The following is a 27,418-nucleotide window of genomic DNA, read 5'->3' on the forward strand; positions in this document are numbered from 1 at the left end:
GCTACTACATATCAAAAATTCTTTGATCAGAGGACTGATCAAAGGTTTATTCCCGTGATTTTCCATGGTTTTGCGTCTTACAAACTCTATGATAAACACAGCCTTATGTGGGTGGGTGTAAAAGTTTGTAAAGGTGTATAATAAAAAGAGGGAAAGCTAGAAGTAGAATAAGACATGCGGAATTAGTATCATAACTCCACCCATTGTGCTATATTATGTAATGACAGTCAATATTTTGATTATCAGTCACTGAGGCCAAGGGAAAACAAGTGTTGATGGCATTTTCTGTACTGGAAAAACAGACCATTTTCAGATTCATGTACAGCAATGAGAATCTCAGATCCAATTCTGAACATGGATATGGCAAATTACTCTGAAGTCTTAGATCCAAGTTATGCTAATTTAGAGTTTGAAACCATACAGGTCTTGTACAACGGCAATGGTGAGTTTGAATTATTGTATTTATGAATGGGTAAGGAAGTAAAGGAGATTGGGTCAGCCAAATGTTTTACTTTTCACAATTCAGGTCAAGGTTTTAAAAAAAGTATTTTTTGTCAAAGTCTTTTTTATTTAGGTTTTGTTTTTTTATTCATGAGTAAATGCTTGCTAACAAATTAATACAACTTTGGTTGTTGAAAGGTTTGTAGGATATAACCTATTAATAAATCTTTCATTTGGTGAATTAATCCTATTTATATAATTGGTAAGACTTTTATACTTCAGCTTAAATTTTGTGAATTATATTAGATGACTAGGAGAGCTATGTAAGATATTAATGTATAATGAATCTTCTAGGAAATAAGAAAACAGACGTACAGTAAAATCAATTTATTGAAACAATGGGATAAATTTACTTATTATAGGCACCCAAAAACTCTACCAGTATAAGACATCTATCTCATGGATGGAGGCAACTCTTTCCTAGCATTGGAGACTTTTTCTGAAGATTTTGGTCTTTGCATAAGTGTTCAAAGTACGGTAATTTGAGCCTAGTCATTTTTGCCTTGAGTGAGAACTTTGAAGTGATTTCATGCTGTCCACAATATTCTCAAGTGTCTTCTCCAACCAGAAAATTAAAATATGCCAATACTCTTCCTAGCTTCTTTCTTCAAAGCCCAAATTTGCTTCGATAGAATGTCACAGGGAATACCACTGCTTGCACGATTCCGATCACAGCTTTTTACAGTCTTTTCCAAGGCCTTTACGACTGCTCTGCCAAGTGCTAATTTATGGCTGATTTCTTGGTTGCTTGTTTCTGATAGTTGATTTTAAAAAGCAGAAGGTATTCCCCACTTTGAAATCTTCATTGCTAATTCTAAGGCTTGTTGTTCTACCTTTCGCCATTTGTTTGGTCTCCTTGTTTAATTTTAGTTCCATTTTTCACTTGCTCCTTAATTTTTATTAGCAGAATTTGCAGAATTTTTACCTAGCGAGGTCATCAGCATAGTGCAGGTTATTGATGTTTCTTTTTCCAGTATTAAAATCATGCTCATCTTCCAATTCAGCTTCCTTCATTATATGTTTACCATATAATTTGAACAACTGAAGAGAGAATATGCAGCTCTTATCATGCTCCTTTGGCAACCTGAGCAAATCTGTTTCACTATGTTCTGTCCAAAATGTGGCTCCCTGACCTGTATATAAGTTTTCTATGATATTCTGGAATTGTCATTTTTATGAGCACGCTCCACAGCTTATTTTTTTTTCTAAGACCTCTTTGAAACTATTAAGATCCTTTTTTGAGGTTTTGATTTTTTTTCTCTTGGCTTTGGCTTCCATTCTTGGCAATTTTATGAGTCTGATATTCAATTTGCTTTCTTCTCTTTCTTCATTTATGGCAATGTCTTATGCAGGGCTTTTTTTGTCATAGAACGCCCAGAACAGAGTTCCGGCACCTTTTTTGGATGGAACCTTGTAGGGTAGGCAAGGCGGGTTGTATGACATGTGTGAGTTCCGGCACCTTTTTTTTTTTTTAAACAAAAAAAAAACACTGGTCTTATGTCTTTTTAAAGTCTCCTAATGACTTTTTATGCTGTATGTAGTCTGTTAATAACTTTTTAAAGTTAAATCCATAACTTCTGTGGTTCTCTATTAATGAAGTTCAAGATTTCAGAACAATTCCTGATGTTCTCTTTAAAAAATGGTAAGTATACGTTCAAGATCATATTGTGGAAATTGACTGGCTTTCGTCTTGAGCTTAACTTGGAACTTACACATGAGCAGTTCATGATCTGTTCCATGTCTTTGATGCTATAATTTATTCCTGCCCCTCCTTTTAGCAACAATACAGTCAATTTGATTTCCATGTACTACATCTGGTGATATCCATGTATAAAGGCATATTTATGTTGTTTAGTTGTTGGCTATGTAGAAATCATTGGAGTGGCAGAAATTGTGAAGTCAGTCTCCTGTTCATTTTGGTTTCCTAAGCTATGCAATCCAACTACATTTTCCACTTTCGTGTTCCAACTTTGGTATTCTAGTCTCCAATCACAAGCAGTACATCTTGGTTGAATGTTTGGTCAATTTAACATTGAAGTTGATCATTAACTTCCTCTTTTTCTGCATCGATGGTTGGAGCATCTGGAGCTTAAATTTGAATGATTGTCATATTAAAGGGTTGTCCACAAGTCTAATCAATATTATTCGGCCATTGATTGCTTTGTAGACAAGTAGTGTTCTTGCTATACCCTTTCAAAATATAAAAGCAACTATGTTTCTTCTTTGTTTTTCACGTCTTGAGCAATAAAGGATGATTTTCTGAGTGAAAATGTCTGATCTCAGTCTGTCTCAATTCACTGATGCCTAAGATATCAAGTTGTAGTTGTTTCATTTCATCTTTCACTGTATTGAGCATTCATGCTTCTTATGTTCCATGATCCTCTTTGTAATTCTATCTATGCAGCTTCAGCGTTTCTTTCCCCATATGCCACCATCAGCAACTAGACATACTGAGGCTTTAATCTAGATATATCATAAACACCATTAGTACCCTGATGGATCCTTGTTTCTTCCTCAGTAGCATGTCAAGTGCTATTCAACTGAGAGACCCATCATCCGGCACCATATCATCAGTCATTTTATATTTTCCGTTCATATGGTTTTCTTGGTAAAATATAAGAATGGGTTACCATTGCCTTCTCCCATGCAGTATAAGTTAATGCTTTTGCCATTGTCACTAAAGTGATCATCTGCCTCCAGCATCTTTCTATATTGCTGTTGCCCAGGGGAGGTGCCTGCACACTTTTTCTGGGCAGCTTGAATGACCTTTACACCTTGGGTGACCCTGCTGGGAATATATATTCTTGGCATACACACCCAATGTTCTTCATGCATTCCTCACATAAGCATCCCCCCTACTATGATAAGGTAGCAGGACTTGGGGTGGTGGAATTAGTGGCTACTCTAAAAAGATATTCTTATGTCTGTTTAGAATGGATATATTTAACACGATGTACAGTCATACCTCTAGACTGCCAGTATGTAAACAAGTCATTAATCATGATAAATCCTGGCAATTAGTTGAGATATTTTTTTGCTATTTGATTAGGGTAACTTTTAACTTTAGTTGGACTTGAATTGTCAATGCCTAGATTTATTTTTTCTTTCCAATGCAATCATGACTGAGCCAGATATAAAGCAGATTAGGCATATATGGCTGCAAGAGGAGACAGAAGAAAGAACAAATGTTTGGCTGAATTATTTTTTTATTCAGCAATGTTTATTTTTTCATACCAGGTTAGTTGGAACTTAAATAGTATTATTGCACTTTTTTAAAGGATAATCCTGTATTTCAAAATTAAGTAACAAAATGAAAACAGAGTTGACTTTTCATTATCATAGTCATAGTAACAGAGAAAATGTGTTGTGATTATTTTGATGGGTGCACTCATTTTACTTATTTCAATATTCCCGTATTTCATATATATTTGACCTGCTAATTAACCAATTGAGAGAAATTTAAAACAAGAGGTTGGAAAAGTGAACCAATTTGTGGACAGATTTGGAAAAAAGTAACCCAAGCAATTTACTTTCCATTTATTTTAACAGTTTGATTATTTATAAATTATTATAAACTAAATTTAGTATAAGATCAACATAATGCCAATGTAAGTATTGATACTTACACTGGAAAAAGACAACAAAAGTTTGGAAAATGGACATTGCAATACTTGGAGACAACAGAATAAAAAATAAACAACTGGAGAAAATACAAAATACAAAAACCTGCACATAGAAATAGAATGCCTGTGGCAAAAGAAAGCAAAGTTAATACCAACAGTAATAGGTGCCTTGGTTGTAATCCAAAAACATCTGCAGTAGTGTCCTAGACAAACCCAGTGTGTAATCTGGGGGTCCTCCTGAATTTACAATTCATGCTCCAGGAGCAAGGGGCACCTGTGGCCAGGAGAGCCTTTGCTTGTGTGCCATTTACTCCCTTTCCTGGATTGAGAAACTTTCCTTTCAATCTCTCATGCCCTGGTAATCTCCCAGATGGATTACTGCAATGCACTTTACATGAGGCTACTCTTGAAAATATCTGGAAGCTGCCACTGGTGCAGAATGCAACACTGCAAATGTTTGGAGTATCTCAAGGATGGCGCATTTAACACCTCTGCTTTGCGAGTTGCATTGGGTGCCAGTTTGCTTCCAGCTCCAATTCAAGGTGCTGGTTATCACCTTTAAAGCCCTCTGAGGACAAGGGGCCAGTATACTTGAGAAACCGGCTTGACCCAATTACATTTACCCACCAAGTCAAGCAAGCAGGGCATGCTGCATATCCCATCAGTCAAGGGTTTCAACTGGCGGGATCTAGGAGAAGGCTCTCTCAGCTGCTGCCCCGCCCTATGGAGCATGTTACTTCCAGAAGTGAGACGAACCCCCACTCTTCTTTCCATTTTTAACAGAAGAGTATTAATACCTGGCTTTGCCAATTAGCATGAAGGTCTAAAAATATAATGTCCTGGGGATGGCTGGTGCCCTGAGTACACTCTTACTGACTTATTAACCTCCTAGTCTTTTTAATCTGATTTATCTTCACTTGTAGGTTTTGACTTGTTTTAACTGTATTTTTAAGCTAATATTTTATTCATTATTTATATAGTTTTATTATGCTGTTGTAAACTGCTGAACTACTAAGTTGAGATGGGTGACATAGAAATTCAATAAATTCAATAAATGAAATAAAATAAATGCCAAGAGCTAATTAAAGAGGTGATCTGTAAAATCTTCAGAATGGTAACATTTAACATTTCTGTTTCTTCCCTAGTCAGTGCTCAACTTCTAATTATTCCTCCCTTTGTTCCTCCCCCTCCCCAGACAGTTGTTCAGCAGAACCTTTCAACATGAACAGTACTGACAATGTGATTGGTGGCATTTGTGCAATATGTGGGGACCGAGCAACTGGCAAGCATTATGGTGCCTCTAGTTGTGATGGATGCAAAGGTTTCTTCCGACGCAGCATACGAAAGAGCCATGTTTACAGCTGCAGGTAGGAGCAATATAACTGTTTAGGACTTCTTATTTCTTTGTGTTATATTGACATATTTCTATTCGACCTTTCCTCCAGATCCAAATTGAGCATATGGTGAAAACAAAAGCAATATTTGAAGTTAGGGCACAATACACAGTTGTGTATAAAAGGTGCCAACCTCAGCCCCTGACATCTATAATTAAAAACATTTGAGTTGGGAACTCGTACAAAAAGAACATAAATTCTAATTTAAAGCCTGAAATTAAATTTGTCACTAAATTTGTCACTAAAAATTGTAAAGCCAAGAGAAGTCCTTTGGAGCCTTTTGGGAAAGCTTTCTAGAACTGTTCTGGCCTTCATCAGAATATCCTGAAGTGATTCTAGAAAGTGGGCACAAAAACAATCGCATAGCTAGATATTCTATGCCATGACATATCTGATGACAGTATTTGGAGCATGCTACACACAAGGAACCAGAGCTACTCATAAATAGCTGAAGTAAACAATTTTATTGACTTCTCCCTATGTTACAAGAATCTCCTTAGATTTCTTGCGTTCCTGTGGGATGAGAAGTTAAGGCTTCCAAATCTTGGATGAGGTCAAGCTTTTGCCACTTGCAGCTACGCAATGTTTCCAAATTAAGTCCTTGTTTGACCCTTCCTTCAAGCCTAGCTGGCGGGTTCCCAACAGAGAATGAATGGATAGTGTTGCATAGAACATGCAAAGATAAATCAGGTAATCCTATGATCTGAAGTGTTGAGTCTTTAAAGGACAAAGTAGCACTTTGAACTAAGCCTCGAAATGTGCTGGTTGTCAAACAAGTTTGGACTATTGGTGTAATAAATGTTAATTTATTAAATATATTTCCTGCTTTTCCATTGCAGAGACCGGCTCAAGGACACCCCACATAAAGCACATTGCAGTAATTATCTCATGATAACCAAGTCATAAATGTCAAAGTCCAGTTTTTATAGAAAAGCCATAAGTGAAAAAGTAGTCAAAACTGGTAAAAGGCATTGCTAATAAGTGCACATCCAAAAGAAATATTGATCTGAAGATCACTTTAAAGTTCATTTAGCAAAGCATAACATTGTCCAAGATACATTGTATGGATTGTGTTTGGTGCTTACTGAAGGATTTAAAATGTGATTAAACTGGAAAAAAAGATTAGCAGAGATCTTCATGGATGTATACCATCAGGGCTTTTTTTCAGCCGGAACGCGGCGGAACCGCGTTCCGGCAGCTTTTTCCGGGCCGGCCGCACCGGAAATAGCCCCTCCCACACCGGAAATAGCCCCTCCCAAATTTTACTTGCATTCCTGTTCTCTAAAGGGGCGGTCCTAGGGTTTGATGAGGGCGTGGCCAGGTTTGAGTTCCGCCACCTTTTCTCCGAGAAAAAAAGCCCTGTATACCATAGATGATACATAGAATTTATGTCTTTAATTTGACACATAGATAGATATATTGAGACCTACAATAGCTGAAAATTGTGAGATTGGAGTGCTGACACATTTGGGCAAAAACAGATTTGGAAAGGCTGCCAGGTTAGCATTAATATGTTTAGCAAATGCTAGTTTTCCCCTTTTCTGAATTAGATATATGTTCTGTGAACTTTTGTGGCTGCAGAGTATCCAAAATTCAAGATCAGGAGAATAGGAGACAAAGATCCTTGATTCCAATAAGATATATGCCTTAAATTAGCTTTACCCAATTTGGGAGCATTGAGATATGTGATCTTCAGTTCTCAACAGTAGCTATTCTGAGCTAGTGAATTCTGAGAAATGAAATCCAGAAGACTGGAGTGGAGTGGAGATAGCTTTCTTAAACACTTTGCGTGTTTGACTACATACTACCTAGTGTGTTTGACTACATACTACCTAGTTAGTGTTTGACTACATACTACCTAGTTAGTGTTGAAAAAGTCACTGATGCAGTGAAGTAGCATTAATTTCTGGCTTTTAATCTCTGCTGCATTCTGTTTTTTTTTAATGCAAGAGAAGTTTATAGATTAGCAGAGGAAATTTGAATTATCTTGTCTAATAGAACTTTATAATGTTAAACTCTATTCTGTTCATTCCCAAGTAACATCAAATGTAGATTTTGATCTTCAGTAATTACTCTTCTACCACCTTGCACTACTTCTTGTTGCTTACTGTGAGTTCCTGTTATTTTCATTTTTCCTCAAGTATGACTAGATTTGTGCTACAAATTGCCCCCTGGCATTTTGTTTTATCTTTTTCTCCTTTTTTGAGAAGGTTGACTAGGATTGCTGCCGAGGTTAAACAGTACTCCCCCCCCCCACACACACTATTACTATTGTAGATTCAGGTCTTCTTTTCAAGATGTTTTGTTATCTTGAGATTCTGGCTCAAGCAATCAAAACCTGTACATGGTACTGTGGAAAATGGCAAGTCTTTTGCAAACATGTTTTTGGATTTCATTTATGGTGAATCAAGAATTACGTATGTGCCTATTTTCTTAAAACATAGTAGCTCATCTCTTTATACCACTCCTTAACTCAAATGATGCGCTAATGCTGTTCAGTAAGCAAGCCCCATCTCACTCTCTCTGTAATCAGGATATCTTCCTGTCTCTTTTATTATTTAAAGAAACTGCATTGCTTTTCTCCATTGTTTTTACATGAGTTTTATAACAATGTCCTGGTATGAAATAATTATGTACGGACAGGCAGCCTCAGTGTGTTTCAGGCTGGAAATATTTCTTAATTCTGATGAAAGAGTCTCACTGACAGATTAATTCATTAATTTGCTTAAAAAGATATATTTATCAATTGCTATTAATAAAGATAAACAGATCTTTTCTGAACAAAGGCTGTATCTCTTGGATCCAGATCATGGTACATATAATATGGAGAGATGATGCTTTAATCTTTTGAGTGACTATTTTATAGAAGCATCATTTTGACCACTTGGAAACTAACTGCTAAAGTAGATAAGCTTTTATTCTGATCTAACAGGACTCCTTTCTTTTGTTTTTTGCTCCTGATCATATTCAACAACAGGAACAGATCAAAGGGAGACCCAAAGAGTTATCCTAAGCATTCGTGAAACTGAGAGAAGAATTTATATGCCTTGCTTTCAGTAGATGATGAATAACCTAATGGGATTTTACTTGCCCATCAAAAGGAATTATTCCTATTAGAAGAATAGCAAAGAGAACTGTTTCAAGTCTGATTAAAGAAAAAAGTACTGGTGAAGGTTGAGAGTCAAAGACATTGTTTTGACAGTGCCCATTAATTGTTTCACTTGTGCTAATCAGGATTCTCCTGTACTTGTACTTTAATATATTTACCCTTGATTCTGTCCAACAGATTTAGCCGGCAATGTATTGTTGATAAGGACAAGAGAAATCAGTGCAGATACTGTCGCTTAAAAAAGTGCTTTCGTGCTGGGATGAAGAAGGAAGGTAATTAAAAAAAAATAAATTAGCAGGAAATAAAATATGTAAGAATATGTACTAAATATATTACCTTGAAAGGAGTTTTTTTTTTAAAAAAAGAAGTTTAAATATATCTTGTGTACATTGCATTGCTATTCAATTTTTGTTAAAAATGCTAAAAATTGGTATGGTAATTTCAAACCTATCTAAATATATATAGTTCAGTGGTATCATAAAAAATGCATTTCCCAAAGCTTTGTAAAAATAAGTAGTAGTGTGGTGGCATCTATTGTAACTTTGTAGATTAAATGCTGGATTTAGATAGAAGACTTGAATTAATAGAATTTCAGCAAATATCCTTTTAGATGGATTTTTAGATGGCATTTCTTTTGGCCTCAGTTTTTCATCTATAAACTGAGAAAAGTAATGATAATGTATCAGAGATGGTATGAATTATGGTATATTATTATTAATATTACTCTTACTTCCTTATAAAACACATTGGTTGTTAATACTTGCATAAATTATGCAAGATCTAAAGAATGATTGATGGAACTAGATGTGAATATTAAAATAGTGCATTGAGAATCTTGCCATATCATAGATGGAAGAGAACTGTGTGGTTTGGTAATACTAATAGTAAATATTTACTGGAGTCTCTTTTTATTTTAGTACGTAGAATTCAAAGTAGGCTTATGTAGTTCCAGATCAAAATCTATTACTATAGGGTGGTCACTGGGGTCAGAAGCTTAGTCCTCAGGCTAATGATATTTCTGAGTATCTACTTATGTTTCCTCCTAAAAATGAGTGGCTGAATGTATTCTGATGAAGAAAAGTACACAACAAGGTATTAAAGACGATTGTATAACAGATCTTGCTGTAGACTCAGTGTCTTTTTCCAGATACTGAAAAGATAGAATAGAATTATCAATAGATAATTGATAAGAGTTTATCCTACCCTAAGAAAAACAATTTGCAGTAGGATGGATGGAAATTTCTTATTTTCTAAAATATAAAAGTAAGAAGTTTCTTCCATCTTTGTTTCATGTCTATATAGACTGGTGTTCTTATAGTAGCATCAGACATTTTGCAGATCACAGTTTTTCTTTCTTGGGTTCACTTTCTGTCCATACAACGTTACAGGATTATCTGGTCATTCTAGAGATTACTAGGCATACTGGATTCTCAGCCAAGAATCTGATGATGTCAGGTAGAAAACATCAGGACCACATGTGAAGTTACAATTAAAATTATTTATTACTAATCATGTCTATGTGCAAGAATTTATTCAACTAAGTTTTAGCACTTGGCATTAGATAAGGGTCAAAGAAATTCAAGAGGAGTTGGACATGGTCCATTTGTGGCTTTGTAGAGATTGTAGTCTGATTCTTCCTTTGACTCTGCCCCAAGTTCTGCCACTAATCTTACAGATGATGCTGTTAGTGTGCCAGGATCTTTAAAGATTAATCAAATCTATTTATTTATTTATTATTTAAATTTATACATACATGATCTCTTGATCACCCTATAACTTTTGAAAAGTAATAATGTCTCCTTCTCTATTTTCACCTAATCTGCAAATATCTCTGTAAATTTTTAAAAAATTCTTCACTTTTGATATTGAAGAAAAAATTATGTTTAACAATTAATTGCATCTGGAATGTCTCTTTTCTCCAAAAGACTTTCCTTAAAAGTAATTAAGAAAAGCCTCTGAAAGTGCAACTGGGAAGACTGACAGTTAGAAAGGCTATTTAATATCATCTGACACACACACCCTTCTCACCAGATTAGAGCAAATCATTAATTCAGCTGCTTTACAGCCAACAGTAAAAATATTTCATTCAGTCATTCAACTTATAAGGCCACCTCACCCATACAGCAGTTCTAGGCTATGAGGCCCTTGAGCTTTTTTCTCCCTTAATAGCAGAAGAAGCTAGAAGTGAAGTTTTGGACAACAAACAAGAGGAAACTGGTTCAACGGTTCCCAGTTGTAGCCATAGAGCCTGTTTTTCATTAAATAAACAAACAAACAAAATTTTGGGGAAGGAAAAAAGAAATGACTATCCATGCCAGCTGCTCTTTGTGTACAAGTCTAAAATTTAACCCCATTAGTAATTGAGTTGAAGAACATTTTGGATAAAGAGGAAGCATATACATTTGCATAATAAACAAACACAAATTCCATCTGTTCTGAATTCTGTTTAGAAAAGTTACATAGTGGTTTATTTCAAATCCAAATGAAATAGCAATGCCAAAGCCATTAGTAAAGTAAGAATAATAACATTTAAATTTCTTTTTCAATTGCCATTGACATATTCAAAATAAAAATGTTGTCAGCTCAGTTTCAGATTATTCATAGAAAACTGTTTAGTTTACTTATTCTGAGATGGAGCATGAGAGGCAGTGAAAGACAGCAATACTTTATTGCTTAATTCCATATAGTGAATCTTATACTTGCTTTTTTAAGATATAACTTCAAGGTCTCATACTGCCAGATACATATTCAAAATCACTTGCCAAATGCATCTCCTCCAGATATGTTGAATCTTCATTTCCATCATACCCACCCAGCATACACATTGCTGAAACATCTGGGGAACACTGTGTTGTAGAAAGGCTGAAGTATAGGATTGCAATATTATTGTTTTCTTAAAGAAGAATTTCAGATCTGTATAAAAGAAAATACTGTGACTGTCTTCCAAATAGTCTCTTAACCCATTTTTGCAATCTTTATTGTTCATCAGGGTCTGATACTGTACAATGGCTATTTGAGATTTAATCATCCTAAAACTTCAGTTATAGAATGCTTTTGATGGTTTCTTGATATTCCCATGACTCTATTTTTCTTCATCTCTTCCCTCTTCACCTATCACAGTCTTCCCTACCCTTCCTAGCTGAAGGTTAATTTGGAAACTTGTCTAGGATGTGATGTGAAGAATCATAGAAAACTGAAATAATTTAAGGGAGAAAAATTTACCTGGTCATGAAGAATTATATCAATGAACCTCTATGCTTATCTTTCACATTCTTCCCAGATTTTCATATTTTAACAGCACTTCATGCTACAATATGATTTCATCAAACACACACACACACACACACACACACACACACACTAACACTTTCAAGATGAATTATGTGCAAGCTAAGTATTTATTTCTGAGAAACTTTTTAGTTTTTTTAAATTACTTTTTCCTCCCCACACAGCCTCTCTATTAGCTTGGAAAATCAAAACAGGTGGTGATCTGTCTGGTATAATTTTATATTTAAAGCTTTTAACTGAATTTTGTTGTTCAGGTGCTGAGTTAAGGAATGAGCAAGATAGCATTTTTCCAGTTAAAAGAAAAACTGGAACATCATTCTTGATTCATGTCTACATGATCATTTATCACTTAGTGTTTATCACTGTATGGCATTTCTTATTATGACCTTAATAAAAGGCCCATCAGAGAATGTCCTTGGTTAAGAATCTTGTGTGTCTTCACCATAAAGTGTGTTCATTCTTCATATAAACTGTGAATACTGTATAGTAAGCTGAACACATTTTTTATTGAAGCATTGATGCTACTTGCAACTTCTTGGATGCAGATTGCTTCACTAAAAATCGCAAATAGATAACTGGAAATACAATCACTGCTCGCACAAAAAGTGATAAGGTTCTGTATGAACTAAAAAGATACATTGACTGGAACTAAGTCCTTGACATGCCCTTATGCATAAACCTCTTCAAAAGGGGAGGGAGGGAACCTTTTTTATTCCTTTTAATGGACACCCCTTGCTGTAGTTTCAAAATGGCATTCTCTTTCTGTATACTTATATGATTGTTGTCTCAAAAGTGCTTTTTCAAAAGGCAACTGGGCTGTTTTTTCTGGAGGAATAAGAACAAATCATTTTGTTTCTCATCCAAGAAACTTCATCAGTTGGTGGGAAGGGAGGGATGGAGGATAGGTACTGACAATTGAGACAGGGTGGAGGGGGTTTGGAAGGATAGGTTCTGACTGGATAGTGGTGGGGGAAATGAACGGATTGTATTTCTTGCAGACAACTGCTCCCTTCCTGCTCTCTTTGTGAGCGCATGCGGCCACTTGGGGGTTTATCTTTGCCTTCACAGTGTAATTGATTGTGGAATTTTCTTGGCACTAGGCAAGAGCTGCATTGTAGACTGGAAATAGGTGGTGTTTTATCCCTCCCCCTCTGTTGAGAGAGGGCTAACCTAAATGGCCTCTTTTACACCTTTTTCAAACTAATGACCCTCTCTATCCAAAATGTGGACTTTGCTATCTTCAAAAGAGTGACCTTTGTTTTTCAAATGCAGATTGACAGTTGAATCTTGTCTTAATAGGTTTGGTCTCCTATATTGTGAAATGGCTGTTTTGTTTCGCCAATGTATAGATCTGCACATGTCTCACTGCATTGTATGGCATATATCACATTGCTTGGTTTTTGACTGGGTGTTTTATCCTTGGGGTGGGCAAGCTTCCTGAAATGCTATAATGGAATACAGAATTGCACATTGAAGGCCACAAAATAAAATGATCCCACAGGGGGGGAAAGTGAATGAAACTTATGCAAAGTCTTTCTTCTCTTTGCTGTAAAGAATCTAAAATGTCTTCAAGAAAATGAATCTGATGGCCTGAGAACTGTAAAGGGGGGAAGGAATGGCCACCTTATCTGCTTTCTCTTAGGATAAATCCTGCATAATGTTGTAGATACTGAATTTAAATGTCTTAAAAATATTTTGAGAATATCTGAATTTCTTGAAGTATTACCATGCATTTCTTTGGATGCACATGTCATATGTGTTTAGTGAAGCTAGTTTGGGAAATGGAGGAAAGATCTGTCTATCATAAATGGTAAAAGTGGAAAGATTACATTGTGCACTGTATAGGGAAAGTGTAATCTGTTTCTCAGACGTCTTTCAACTCTTGGCTTTCAATATGCTTTGTTCTACCGACAACAACCTAGGATTTCACAATAGTTTCTTGTAGTTATATATCACCTCCCTCCTTGATTCAAAAAAGTTAGCCAACATACTCTTGATATACTCAGAGATTTTTTAGTGGGGAACGGGAGCATTTTAGTTTTCTTGTTCTTTATTGCAGTATTTCTGAATATTGAAAAAAAATGGAATTTCTGCTGCTATTTTTCTTTTGTTTGTGTGTGTGTATGTGTGTATGTGTGCACACATGAGGTAGAACACTCTAGAAATACAGATATATTGTTCATGCATCTTGAGTAGTCACATAGAAGATGTATTTCAGCAAGTACAATTTGTCATCACAGGAAATTTGGTCTTCTGTGGCATTATTAAAGGTGAAACAGCCCTATTTTGCTTGTGTCCAATAGTTCTATATTGGTTATGTAAGGGCCAGAATTCCTGTTGTTAAATGTTATAGTAGGCAGAAAAAGAATGTTTGCTGGCTATTTAATATTTCAGTCTATGTTTCAGTGTTCTATTATTTCCGTGCAAATATCTTGGAGCTTTTTGATAAAAAAAACCATTTACATGAGCCATTTAGACCTTTTTTTCAAGCTTTCAACATTAAACTTTGATAATAAACAAGAACCAAAATGAATGTAACAACATTATGATAGTCATACCAAAATAGCTTTAAAATTTGTAATTAAAAACACTGAGAAATGTCCATCAGAGTAAATACTCTTAAATGTTGAAAACAAAGAGCTGGGTTAATCTTTTTGGAATTAAAAAAAAAGGTAAAAGAGGTGTTGCTGACTATAGGGGGCAGAGCTCATCTCTGTTTCAAGGCTATTGAGCCTGCGTTGTCTGAAGATATTTTCACAGTCATGTGGCCAACATGAAGTCATGGAGCACTGTTACCTTCCCACTGAAGTGGTACCTATTTATCTACTTGCATTAAACATGCTTTCAAACTGCTAGGTTGGCAGGAGACGGGGCGAGGATGGGAACTCACTCTTTTGTGTGGTGCTCAGGTCTTGAACCTGGGCTGCCAGCTTTCCAACTGACAAGCCCAGTGTCTTAATTGCTGAGCCACCGTGTCATCTTTTATTGGAATATAATTAGGTGCTGCAACTAAATTATCTCATGTCCCAACAAGTATATTTCTGTTTGCAGACAGGCAGTATCAGGCAATCCTCAAAAACATGAATACAGATAAACAAAAGTGTCTCAGTTCCCCTGGGGCCTCATGGCATTGGTAACATCTCTCTCTCTCTCTCTCTCTCTCTCTCTCTCTCTCTCTCTCTCTCTCTCTCTCTCTCTCTCTCTCTCTGTGTGTGTGTGTGTGTGCAGAAATGGTTTCTAAGTGCAGAAATGGTTTCTATGGTTCTCAAGAATTCAAAGTGCTGAGACAGAAAGTGTAAAAAGCATTGGGTGGTGAATAATTTTTTCCCTCCAGCTTGAAACGTGTGGATAGAAAATATTTAAACCTATTGTAGGAGAAAATGATCAACTTTAGTGCACAAGTATTGGAAGTTTAAATGACTCTATATAAGCCGTGATATAGTTGACTGCCTCCCCAACAAATTGTACAAGTAATTTGCTTCTTTGTATATTACATTCCTCTGAAATCTCTCTTTTGGGATGACATAATTATCTTAAAATATATTTTTTAAAAATCATCTCTCCAATCAAATCTATTAACCAGTTGATTAATTAAAAGGGAGTAATTGTTAATTCTAGCACTAATGCAATGTTCAATCACTGTGCCTTTCATTTCTTCATCAACATATTTGTCAACTTATTTCAATTTTCTCTAAATCAGTATGTTTATCCTGTCTTGTGAATCATCAGCCACTAAGACCAATTAGCTTTCATTTGTGCGTTTCTGTGTATGTCACCTCAGGCCTGTGTGTGTGTATGTGTGCACGCGCACGCGTTCGTACATGCCTCTTAATCTTCTAGCAACTATATGGACAAGTCCCTGCAGTTTTCTTGGCATGCACACATATACAGAGGCACACCCTGTTTTTTTAAAGCTTGCATTTGCACGCACACACGTGGACACGTGTGCGCGCACACACACACACACAAACACAGAACACAGCTTCCTCTTTAGATAGTGTTTGTTCTTAATAGAAATTAGTAATTTAGGAAAAATATATAGATTACAATTGCCAGGATAAATGATTAAAAGACAGGTGCCATTCTTCTCCATGGCCAAGTATGGATCCTTAAATTCATATAACTTTGTAATACCAGTTTGAAACATAATTCAATGCAATTGTTTGCATGCAACAAAATATGAATAGCTTATGTTTTCTTGTTCTTCCACTTCTTCTCCTCCTCCAGCTGTTCAAAATGAACGGGACCGAATAAGTACCAGGCGAAGCACCTCTGATGGCAGTGCTCCTCCTTCTATTAACACACTGTTCCAGGCTGAAGTGCTTTCTCGTCAGGTAGAGTAATCCACCATCAGTGCCTATTCAATCTCTTGAATACCCTCCAAGTCCATTATTTATAGCCATATCTATTCTTTTTGCATTTGTAATAACAAAATAAAACAGGAAGGCTCTCTGAAGAGAATTCTAATTTTATTCGGCTTACTTTGTAATAACACTCAATGATTCAGGTGAGAAGGACACCATTATCACCATCAGGTATAATCTGTAAGGAGTTCTTATGAAATGTTTCTCCAATCACTTGAAGTATGCCTCAAGAAGTCAGAAGAAGGTCAAGGACTGCAAGATCTACTCTAAATATTTTTGCTGTATTGGTGAAAAGTGTATTACCATAAAAGTGATATGATGGGATATTATAGAATACATAAACATCTTCATATATTGTAGGAAATAAAATACTTCTACTTATGTTTCTTTTTTTCTTTTTCTTATTCTTTTTCTTTGCGCCTCAGCCAACAGACATTTGTCATGTGTTTCTTCTAAAACAGTTTGTTTTCCTTCAAATTGCTTTAGCTTTGATTCCCAACTCATCAGTTTTTTTCCCCCTTCTACTATCTTTTAGCTATTTCTGAACAGTTGCTTCTACTGTACTGCATATGAACAAGATAGGTATCTGTCAGGCCTGCCTAACCAAGAAAGACACACAGATTTACTTCTAAGCACTTTCCTTTATTGTTCTATACCTATAGTCAGAAATGTTACCCAATTAAAGTAAATTACTTGCATCATTAAAGATACACTATTACAACCTCTAGGGAAGAGCTGATTTGACCCTCTTCCTTCCTCCCAACCAAACTAAACTTTGCTGTCTCTTATTCCTTTGGACAAACTCCTTTCCCCTTTGGAATCTGGACTACATTTTGCCACAATGTCTTCTGTGTAACTGCAGATGCTCTTAGAGACGCATAGTGTTCAAAAATCACCCTAAAGGATAACTCTCTATTGAGACAGAATTAATATGTAGGCCTGATATTTGACCTCATTAAGCACTTTTTGTCAGGTGATTGTAATTTTGAACCACCGTTAAACAAATAATTGAAAGTTGAGGACTACCTGTAATTTTTTTTAATAATTAATGGTAGTTGTTAACTCTTTTTTATTGCATTTGTTTTATTTTGTATTTCTGTTTTTTATGGTTGATTGGAAGATTTTATAAATTCATCGAAAAATAGATATAACTTTACTGAACCTTTATCTGTACAAATATCATTTTATTTTTTTACATTCTTTCCCCTTATTTTAATGAATGTTTTATATTATTCTAATTTATTATTTTTGAGATTGTGTTTAATAATGAACAAGTAATTTAAGATTTAATATATGAAGAATGGTATGGAAGCATATTAAATAATAAATATACAGTATGAGCTTTGAATAGAATTTCTGAATATACTCAGAAATAGAAAGTAAATAAAATAGAATTTCTGAACCCTGAATAATACAGATTTTAACTTATTTAACTGAATTTATACCTACATTTATAAACTGTAACTATTATCAAGACTGGTATAGCCTTTTGAATCTTTAACCAATTTGAGTCTTTGTGTCACCTAGATTCCTCTTTCAAGTTTAAATGTTGGCACTACTAACATCAGTGATAAGAAAATTGCGGGTGTTAGTGATATTTGTGAATCTATGAAGCAACAGCTCTTGGTTCTTGTAGAGTGGGCAAAATATATTCCAGCTTTCTGTGAACTACGGCTGGATGACCAGGTATGAAATAATTAAAGCATCTATTTTAGGTGCTTTTTCTCAGTTTGGGGAGAATATCATTCTATGATTTAAAATCAAACTAAGGATCTTTAAGCTTATATTCATGCAGAACTGGTTATGGAATCTGAGAAGGAAGTATGGTAGGATTCAGCCACAGGGGAATGTCAAGCAGCTTTCAGAATTTCCTACCATATAGAATGGAGCCAATATGTTTACATAGACATTCAATAGAAAATCAAGGCAAAATATGATTGCTGAAAAAAAAGGCATGATTTGGAAAATTCACTGTTGCATTGCATGGAAAAGAATCTTTTACATTTTGATAAGAATTTGATAAATGGAAATTGGGCCACATCCAAGATTTTATGGGCTTCAAGAAGTTGTATGAATTTAGCTATTATTAGATCAGCTATCCACAATTAAGCCTGGTAATATCATGATATATTTAGGTATCAAAAATATTTAGGAAACAAATTATCAGGAAAATGAATTCTTTAAAAAAAAGATAAAATTTCAATATATTTCTGAACAGAAGCCTCACATCTTCAATGTTTTTTCTGGGAAAGAAGAAGATTTTAAACATAATAGGAACAGCTATAATTCTGATTATCCTAATTCAGTTTGGATTTCCTTTAATGTTCTGTTTTAATATTTTGTGTACATTTTATACTGATGTTTTATCTGCTGTTTTTTATATCCAAGGTTGCCTTGTTAAGAGCACATGCTGGAGAACATCTTTTACTTGGAGCAGCAAAAAGGTCTATGGCTTACAAAGACATCATTCTTTTAGGTTAGGTTATATTTATTTTGGTTTTTTATCAATAAAACCCTAACTATGTTTACTGAAAAGTATGCATAGGACTTCAGTTTGGAGTGCATTAATCCAGAATTGAGGGTACATAACAAAACAGGTTTTTCATTAAATCCCGAGGCAGGACTGTTTCGCATGAAAATAGGAATTCTCCTTACTTTTGAAAGTGAATCAGAGTTTCCTATTGCTACCATATCTTATAAATTTTATTTTGCAGATAAAATAGTTGATGTTGTTGTTATTGTTGTAATTACTCGAAGGGACTTTTTTCTTGGAGGAAAAACACCCCAAATAGTATTGCTTTTGGACCCTTTTGCTTTTGCCATAAGCATGACCCTTGAAATGAGGATTTATTTCTCCTCATGATTGGCAGAAGAAAACATTTTGGCTCATTTCCCAATTCATCGCATATGGTTTGCATAACCTTTGCCTTATTCCTTTTCTCTGCTTTCGGACATATTCCTTGGGGATAAAATATTCATATGACCAGCTAGACCCTGCTGGTTCATACAGGAGCTCCCCTCCTTTGCCCCAATACTTAACTGAAAGTTGAAAGGCTTTCTACCATCAGTAAGTAAGGTCTTATTCCCAGCTCTGAACTTATAATCACAACCTTCAGCAATTGACCACAGGCAAATGGAACATGTAGGATTTTGTTCTTCAGAGCAGTCAAACAGATGCATTTGGGAAATCTGTGACAGGACATGAATTTGCACAGTATTTGGCCTTTCAGCTGTTCTATATATAGAAGATCTACTTTGTCTTCAAAAATAGACATATTTAGATAAGTACACAATTATGAAGTGAAATGATATTATATTTGTATGGTTATAATTAAGCAGATTATTGGTGGCACATAACATGTGGGGGGGAAAAACAATGATGCATATTTAATTGTTTAAATGTACCAGGGGGCGGATAAATAGTAATTGGCTTTGTAGTTTTAAGCCACAGATATCATTAATAATTTTGACCTGATTTTATTTTTTAAGGTAATGATTTTGTCATCCATCGCAACAGTTCTGAAACTGAAATTAGCAGAGTAGCAAACCGGATCCTGGATGAGCTCATTAAGCCATTTCAGGAAATTCAGATTGATGATAATGAATATGCATGCCTAAAGGCGATTGTATTTTTTGATCCAGGTACTGTATACTTCAGAATTTCTTTTCCAAATGTAACAAAAATGGTTGCTTTCTAAATATAAGCAGAGATATTATAGGTCTTTGTGTAACCGGACTTTGTCATCTAGGTCTTTGTATGATTGAGACTCAAAGGATTTTATTTTAACATTTTGAAACATCAGCATGTTGGCTGGGAATTATCTGGACAACATCAGATTTATAATGGATATTTTTGATTTTCAGTGAAACTTTAATCCTTGTGCCTGTTGAGAAATGAAAAGGTTTTATGACAACCCTGCGTTAGGTGTGTCACCAATTCCTAAAGGAAGTACTAACAGAAATAGAAGACAGCTTTTGAAACTGATGGAGAGCAGGCAATACAATTTGCCCTTAAATGCCTACATGTGATTCCTTAGAGTTCCCTCTCTTGGCTGGCCTTGAGAGTTTATCTGTTGCCAGATTTTTTCTAAGTAACATATTTATTGCCCCTAGCCCTGGATCGTTCAAGATAAATTCTTTAGATTCAGTGTTCATCCTTCTGATATCCTAGGCAGGTGCAGATGATTTGATTTTTAATTAATTAATTAATTTATATATCACCTTTATTTTTTATAAACAACTCAAGGCAACACACATATTCAATATTCATTTATTTGTTTCCTATCGTCTGCAGCTTCATTCCAGAAAGTGTCAGAGCTTAATTTTCCACAACATGGCTTAATATTTTCTGTGACAGAAATAATACTGAAAATCATAAATTTGGAAAGTGAAAGTTTTTTTTCTTTGCTCTGTATACTCACATGTTATCCTATTAAGGCAAAAGTCCAAACATAAACATTGCTGAGTTTATACAATCTAGCTTTTTTAATCAACAGATTCTGTATGTTGCCAGCACAGAAACTAGAATAACTGGGTCTTTTATCCATTGGCTATTTTTTCAGTCCTCCCAACTTACCATAAAGGAGGCTGGAAGACTGCTATTTTCTATCTTTTTTTTTTTAATAGAAATAAAGTAAGGAAAAAGAAATTGTGATGAAACTGTCAAGGCTGGTACCATCATGAAGTCAAGAGTGGGAAGTCTTTTCCCCCTATTCCTTTCTTTCTATTTTTTTTTACAGTTCCTCATAAGAATGAGCTACCCCCCCCCCCAAAAAAAAAGCAGGTAACAGAGTCCGTGGTAGACCCTTTTTTTCTAAGTCTCTTTGAGGCTTTATTTTTTCTTTTTCAGAACCATTAAATGTATTAATAAACAGCTTACATGATACGGATCACTGGAAGGATTCAGTTTAATTCAAACTGCCTGAGGTTGTTCAAAGCTAAAAATATCCTCATCTGATTAATTGTGCAGGTTAGTTAACTACTTTAGCAAGTTCACATGATGTGCTAACTCCCACCCAATTAAACATAGCATGGTAAAAGCATCTCTGTGCTCCGTTTGTAACATTTCTTCACTCTCATCTTCTTAGAGCCAGTAGACTCATTACAGGAGAGTCAATAGGCTAATTCTGAGATTCAACTAAGTTATCCAGTTATGTATTGCATATTTATGTAACTTTTCTCTGCTGTTTGAAGATGCAAAGGGGCTGAATAACCCAATGAAGATCAGGAACATGAGATTTCAGGTTCAAATGAGTTTGGAGGATTACATCAATGACCACCAATATGACTCTAGAGGTCGCTTTGGAGAACTCCTGTTGCTTCTGCCTACAGTCCAGAGTATCACCTGGCAAATGATTGAGCAAATACAATTTGTGAAACTGTTTGGTATGGTTAAAATTGACAGTTTACTTCAAGAAATGTTGCTTGGAGGTGAGTAACTTGATTAAATTATGCTCACATTTATTATGACTGGAGAAAAATCATAAAAGTTGTTGATCTTCAAGTTAATAATATTGTTCAAGTTTGCCAAAGGTTTGAACCAGTGCAACATGGTTTGTATATATAATATGATAATCTTTGGGTCCAAGTTGTGTTTATTCAACAAGTTCATTGTGATTACAGTACATAGACTTAAAATTCCTCTGAACTCTAAATTTATGAACTTTTTCATGAACAGCACTAATCATCTGTGCTTTCATGTTTAGCTAATTGTAAGATTGCAGCTAACATATACTGATTTTCATCTTTACCTTTGTGTCTATAAATGGGATGCTAAGTTTCTTTTTGATTAGAGAAACATACTTTGGATAGTATCAACCCATTCACTTTAACAGATACTTATTTGGTGACAATGTTGCAGGTACATTTAATGATGCTACTAATATCCACCCAATTCATCCTCATCTAGCCCAGGATCCAGTTACTGGGCAAACTCTGCTTATAAGTTCAGTAACAGCTTCTGTTCATACAGAACAGATAGGTAAGTTGATTAACAATGGATCATTTGATTATAAATGTAGTTAGTTAATTAATTACTAAATAATTAAATATTGTTTAATTAAATAATTATGATTAATTAATTAATTAATTGCTCTTACTTTTGACAGTAATCTCAAGGAATTTTCATTCCATAATTCCACATATACTCTGTCATATAGAAGGAAGAAATGTTTTTTTCTTCAATGCCAGTTGGTCCAGAAATTATACAGAAACAGATCTCTATTTCTGCCAAAATGAAATTTATTTTATCCCCAGCCACCCTCCAAGTTCATTCTTTTGCTGTGAACAGATAATTCTTACTCGCTTAGTAATTGCTTTCAACTGTAACAATATGGTAGCCATTTAGTCTACAAACTGTGATTTAAATTATTGCATTCCTATTGTTTAATGGGATTTGGATTTTTTCCTCAGTTTTATAAAAGATTAATGTTTTTACATACAGTTTTGGGATTCATCAGGTGATATTTTCATTCTGTGGGATTTTGTTGTATTTTGATTATCAAATTGATATGAAAATAATATTTCAGACAATAAGGCTATAAAAAGAAACTGTGGTTCACAATAATTGCTGATAGTTTATAATTAGATGAAAAACAACCATCAGCTGCCATGCCAAATGTAATTGGAACTTTTGATGGAATACAATAGAATTCACAATATATTTGGAAATTGTAAGATTACTGGACTTGACATTACTAATTTTGCAAAAGACAATCCTATTTAGAACAGCATACATTTTACTGTGATACTTCTATTACTCTTAGGTCATTAGTATCGGTAGAATCAAGAAAGAGTAAGATAGTGATATTATTTGGGTCATATCATCAAAATCATTATCATCACATATCAACATAATGTTGCAATCGATGCTGAAACATTGGGCAGTTATGATTATCTCATAACATAGCTAAGATACTGGAGCATTACTTAATGTTAGGGATAGACAATCTTTTTAGGCTGAGTATATTTTTTTACGTTAAGTATTATGAGAAGCTGAAGCATGATAGGAACTGAGTTAAAAATAGACAGATATAACCTTTCTCTTTCTGTCCTTCCCCATTGCCCCTCTGTTTCTAAAATTCTCACTCTCCTACACATAGAAGAAATATGAACAAATTTATTTCATAGGAATTTGCCATTGGTCCTAGAATTGCCTGCTTTTCATCCCTGTTTTAAGTTCTGGGCCCCTGTTGTGATTGCCATTTGCAAATCATCCAGTTTACAGGATAACTTTAGGCTTAGTGATTTGCACTAGATGGACCTTTGATTCTTGCAGTATTATTGCAGCTGGCTTAGTGGAATTAGCCCACAGTCAGATTACTTAATTATTGGACCCTTCTTCATTGCTATACCAAATTGTGTGAGTGGTAACAAATAGAATTTTTGGTTATTTATAATTCAGTTCAGCCAATGCTGGTTATTGCTCCCACACCCACTCCACATTACTAGCACAGCTTTGATTTGATTATTGATAATTCATTTTCAAATTCTTTTCCAGCAACTCCTGAAACTCCACTACCTTCACCTCCACAAGGCTCTGGCCAGGAATACAAGATATCTCCAAACCAAGTTACAGTTATTTCACAGCAATCTCTTCCAAAACAAAAAGCATTGTGATATTGATCAATGGTTCTTTTATATTATAAGCACTGCATTAACAATCTTGACATTGGAAAACTCAGGGCAGAGAACTTTGATCCAGATACAATAAAAAGAGCTTTGCTTATGTTTGTTTTTGATATAATTTTTGTTCAGTGCCTGAATTGAGATATTTGTGGATGTTAATATTTGAAAGCTGTGCCTTCTATGCAATGTCTTTGAATAACCACTGAAGAGCATTAATATATTGTCCCTTTATATCATGTGTCATCTTAACTATTAAAATTTTGTAGCAGAATGCAAATCTGATTTCAATAAAATTACTAGATAAAATATAGAAAAAAGCAAAGCAAGCAGTTTTAACAATCTAAACAGTTATTCCATTTTCTTCAATGCAGAACAGAGTTTAATTGCCAAAATGTTTCCTACAAGGATTGGCATGATGACTGTATGTATCATTAATGGACACCTTGAACATAATAATTCGGGGGTGGTTTGTTATTACAGAAAAGGCTATGACTGCTGGTACTTGTTAACCAATGGATCCATGGAACACTCATTCCAAAGCAGATGTACAGAGACTTGCAAGCTGTTGGGAAACAAACCGTTGTAACTGTGTACTAACACAGTGTCCATGTACTAACCTGAACTCATCAAATTTGGCTTCCATGCCCAGCCAACACCTATCAAGTACCAATCATTTTAAATCCATTCTGAACCCAATGGGTAATATGTATCTTCTTCAATTTTAGGTCCTCTACCAAAGGCTTGGGAGTATCAGGGTTCTCCACAGTATATTAGCTGTTTCTAGCACTGTACTCTTTTACACAGAGAGCTCTGTTGTTCCTTGGGTCTGCTGGAACCCATCTTAAAAAATCATAGCCTGAGTGTTCCTATCACCATCATGACCACTTTGACTTTTACTTTCCACATCCTTTCTCTCCTTTGGGTCCTGGTACTTCTCTATCTTCTCATACTCCTTCTTGATCCTAGTGTCACTTGGCACTGCTATATACTCCCACAATCTTTTGTGGAATCTCCCATCTGGACTTAGAAGAGTCTAGTCCATACACTGTGCAGAGGCTCCAGTACACAATGCCAGCTACTTGGTTGTGCTGCTCACTGTATGCTTTTCCTACATACCACTTATACCCTGCCAGTATGTGTTGAAATGTTTCTGAGGTCTCTCTCTCTGCACAGTCTACACCTTGGGTCCTATCTAGTGAGGTAGACATGGCTTGTAGGGATCTGGTACATAGTGACTACTCTTATGCTTCTAAGATCACTGCCTCAGTGCTATATTTTACTCCAGCCCTTCCCAGCCACCAGTAAGATTTCCCAATGTCTGCCACCTCAGATACTTATTGATGGTTCATCCCATGCAGGGTCTTGATTTACCATAGCACTTCCTCTGCTTGATATTCCTCCCATTCTGCTGCTGCCTCGGGCATTCTTTTAGCAGCTCACTTTTGGGTGCCATCTTACTGATATACTCAAGAGCCATGGTGGCACAGTGGTTAGAATGCAGCATTGCAGTCTAATTTTGCTGACTGCCAGCTGTCAGAAGTTTGGCAGTTCAATTCTTACCAGCTCTAAGTTGACTCAGTCTTCCATCCTTCCAAGGTTGGTAAAATGAGGACCCAGATTGTGGGTGGCAAAATGCTGATTCTATAAACTGCTTAGAGAGGGCTGTAAAACACTGCAAAGTGGTATATACGTCTAAATGCTTTTGCTATTGCTCCAGGTCTTATTCAGGACAGTGGTTTTGACTGTTTTTTACACACACACACACACACACACACACTTTTATATGGTGTGACATCCTGGTCAATGACCACTATAAAGATATTGACCTATCTGAAATGCAATAATTTTCTAGGATGCCAAAAAGTTTCAGAAATGAAAAACTTGTTCTTTTAGAACTCTTTTGTATTATTACCTATTTTACACAAACCCTGTTTTAAAAAGAGTATATTGTAATTTATTGAGAAATGATTTATTTTCTAAATGTAGAATTATTTTTGTATACCTAATTGTATAAAATCACAATAACTAGCTTTGTTTCAAATAGCATTGTGTTAAGTTGTTTGAACTATGATGTAATGTATGAACATAGGCTTGAGTAGCCATGAAATGGTTACCGCAAATGTTTTTAGACTGACTGTTTTTCATCAATGCTCAATAAACATATATTGAAAACATATGAATGTTAAATGGGCCTTGAAGTAACTTTTTCTCCTTTGCATAATGTAAACAGTGATTTTTTTCAGTTGGCTGTCATAGCTGTAAGCAAAAAGTTAAAACTTATTGAAATCAGATGAAAAACCATGTAATGGTTCTAAAGAAATCAGATGAGCTTTAATTAGACTAGATTCTTTCCTATGCTCATTATACCCCCACCTCTGAAATTTCTAAGAAGTGGTCTTTGAGAAGAGTTGCTTTCAGATCAGAAAAGAATTTGTGATTGACAAGGTAATCCAAATGAGCTGAAATTAGGAAAGAGAATATTTAAGAGAATATTTAGGAATATTAGTGCTAAATACAAAGTCCTGTTCATGTAATGCAGCACAGGTAGAAGGACATTTTATTCTTTTCAACACAATGTGTTGAATGTGAGGGAGAGATTAAGTAAAGGGATTCAGGGTTTTGTTCATAAGCATGATAATTCTCTGAAAACTGAACAGAACTGGACTGTATTTTATGTAGGGAGAGAAGCTGGCCTAAAAAAGTTTGAAAATTGACGATATTTATCTGTGGACTGTGGAAAAATAGATTCCAGGGGGGGAAAAATCATTCTTTTTCAGACAGACCATTGTTCCTGGGATGTTGGTGACAGCTCTTTTCTAAGCAAACCCTCCATTGTACATCTAAACCTTCCAAACTCTCCATTGTATATCTAAACATTTATAGTTTAATTAGTCACATTATCTGTGACTTAATTAGTGCATCTGAGTTACATGGCCCAATGTATCTTCTGTTCCCAAGCATACAGCAATGTAATATAGGGAGAAACATAGACATGCTTAGGTGCAACACACCACACAGAAGAAAATGCGGTCACTTCAGTTACATGGTGCTTTTCCTCCATACCCTGCTGGAATTAGAACATTGGAGATGCAAGAGTGACATTAGTGCTTCACTGCTCTAAAGAACCACTTTGTGTGGTGGTTTTCATTCTCCAATGGAAAGTGGGTATCCTTAATTGAGAAATATCAATCAAGGTGGCTTGTTCTGTAATGATATGAGGGAGCAGGATAGGATCTGGCAAACACTTCCACCATTCCTTAGGGTTTATTTATTTGTTTATCAAATTTATTTGCTGTCCATCTCGCGGTTCAGTAAAAGGTTTCTATTTTGATCATAAATATCTCTGAAGAACTTAATTGGGCTAGATTTATTTAAAATAATAGCTGGTACACTAGTATATTTAACAGAAAAGTAATTATGTCACATGATGATCTTTTAATACTTCAGTGTAACTGCTGCTACTGGCTTATTTTTGGACTTGGATCTTTGATTGATATATTTTGGTTTTGCTAT

The 27,418-nt window shown here is 35.2% G+C and overlaps 1 protein-coding gene across 1 annotated transcript; it reads left to right on the forward strand.

The window, feature by feature from the left end:
• The first annotated feature begins 327 nt into the window (after nucleotides 1-327).
• On the forward strand, nucleotides 328-23,977 carry HNF4G (hepatocyte nuclear factor 4 gamma). Its single transcript, XM_015813228.1, has 10 exons — nucleotides 328-442; nucleotides 5,320-5,491; nucleotides 8,805-8,899; nucleotides 16,143-16,249; nucleotides 17,807-17,965; nucleotides 18,668-18,755; nucleotides 19,769-19,921; nucleotides 21,473-21,709; nucleotides 22,140-22,259; nucleotides 23,778-23,977. The coding sequence occupies exons 1-10, from the start codon at nucleotides 328-330 to the stop codon at nucleotides 23,894-23,896; spliced, it is 1,365 nt and encodes a 454-aa protein (XP_015668714.1). The 3' UTR covers nucleotides 23,897-23,977.
• Nucleotides 23,978-27,418: the final 3,441 nt, after the last annotated feature.

The sequence above is a fragment of the Protobothrops mucrosquamatus genome, unplaced genomic scaffold, assembly GCF_001527695.2.
Source record: "Protobothrops mucrosquamatus isolate PMUCROS unplaced genomic scaffold, P.Mucros_1.0 scaffold144, whole genome shotgun sequence".
Taxonomy (NCBI): Eukaryota; Metazoa; Chordata; class Lepidosauria; order Squamata; family Viperidae; genus Protobothrops; species Protobothrops mucrosquamatus.

Bases quoted from the DNA above. Each gene is read 5' to 3' on its own strand.
- HNF4G (XM_015813228.1), top strand. From the start codon at position 328: ATGAGAATCTCAGATCCAATTCTGAACATGGATATGGCAAATTACTCT. The intron at 443-5,319 runs GTGAGTTTGAAT...CCCCCTCCCCAG, and splicing joins GGTCTTGTACAACGGCAATG to ACAGTTGTTCAGCAGAACCT. The intron at 18,756-19,768 runs GTTAGGTTATAT...TTATTTTTTAAG, and splicing joins CAAAGACATCATTCTTTTAG to GTAATGATTTTGTCATCCAT.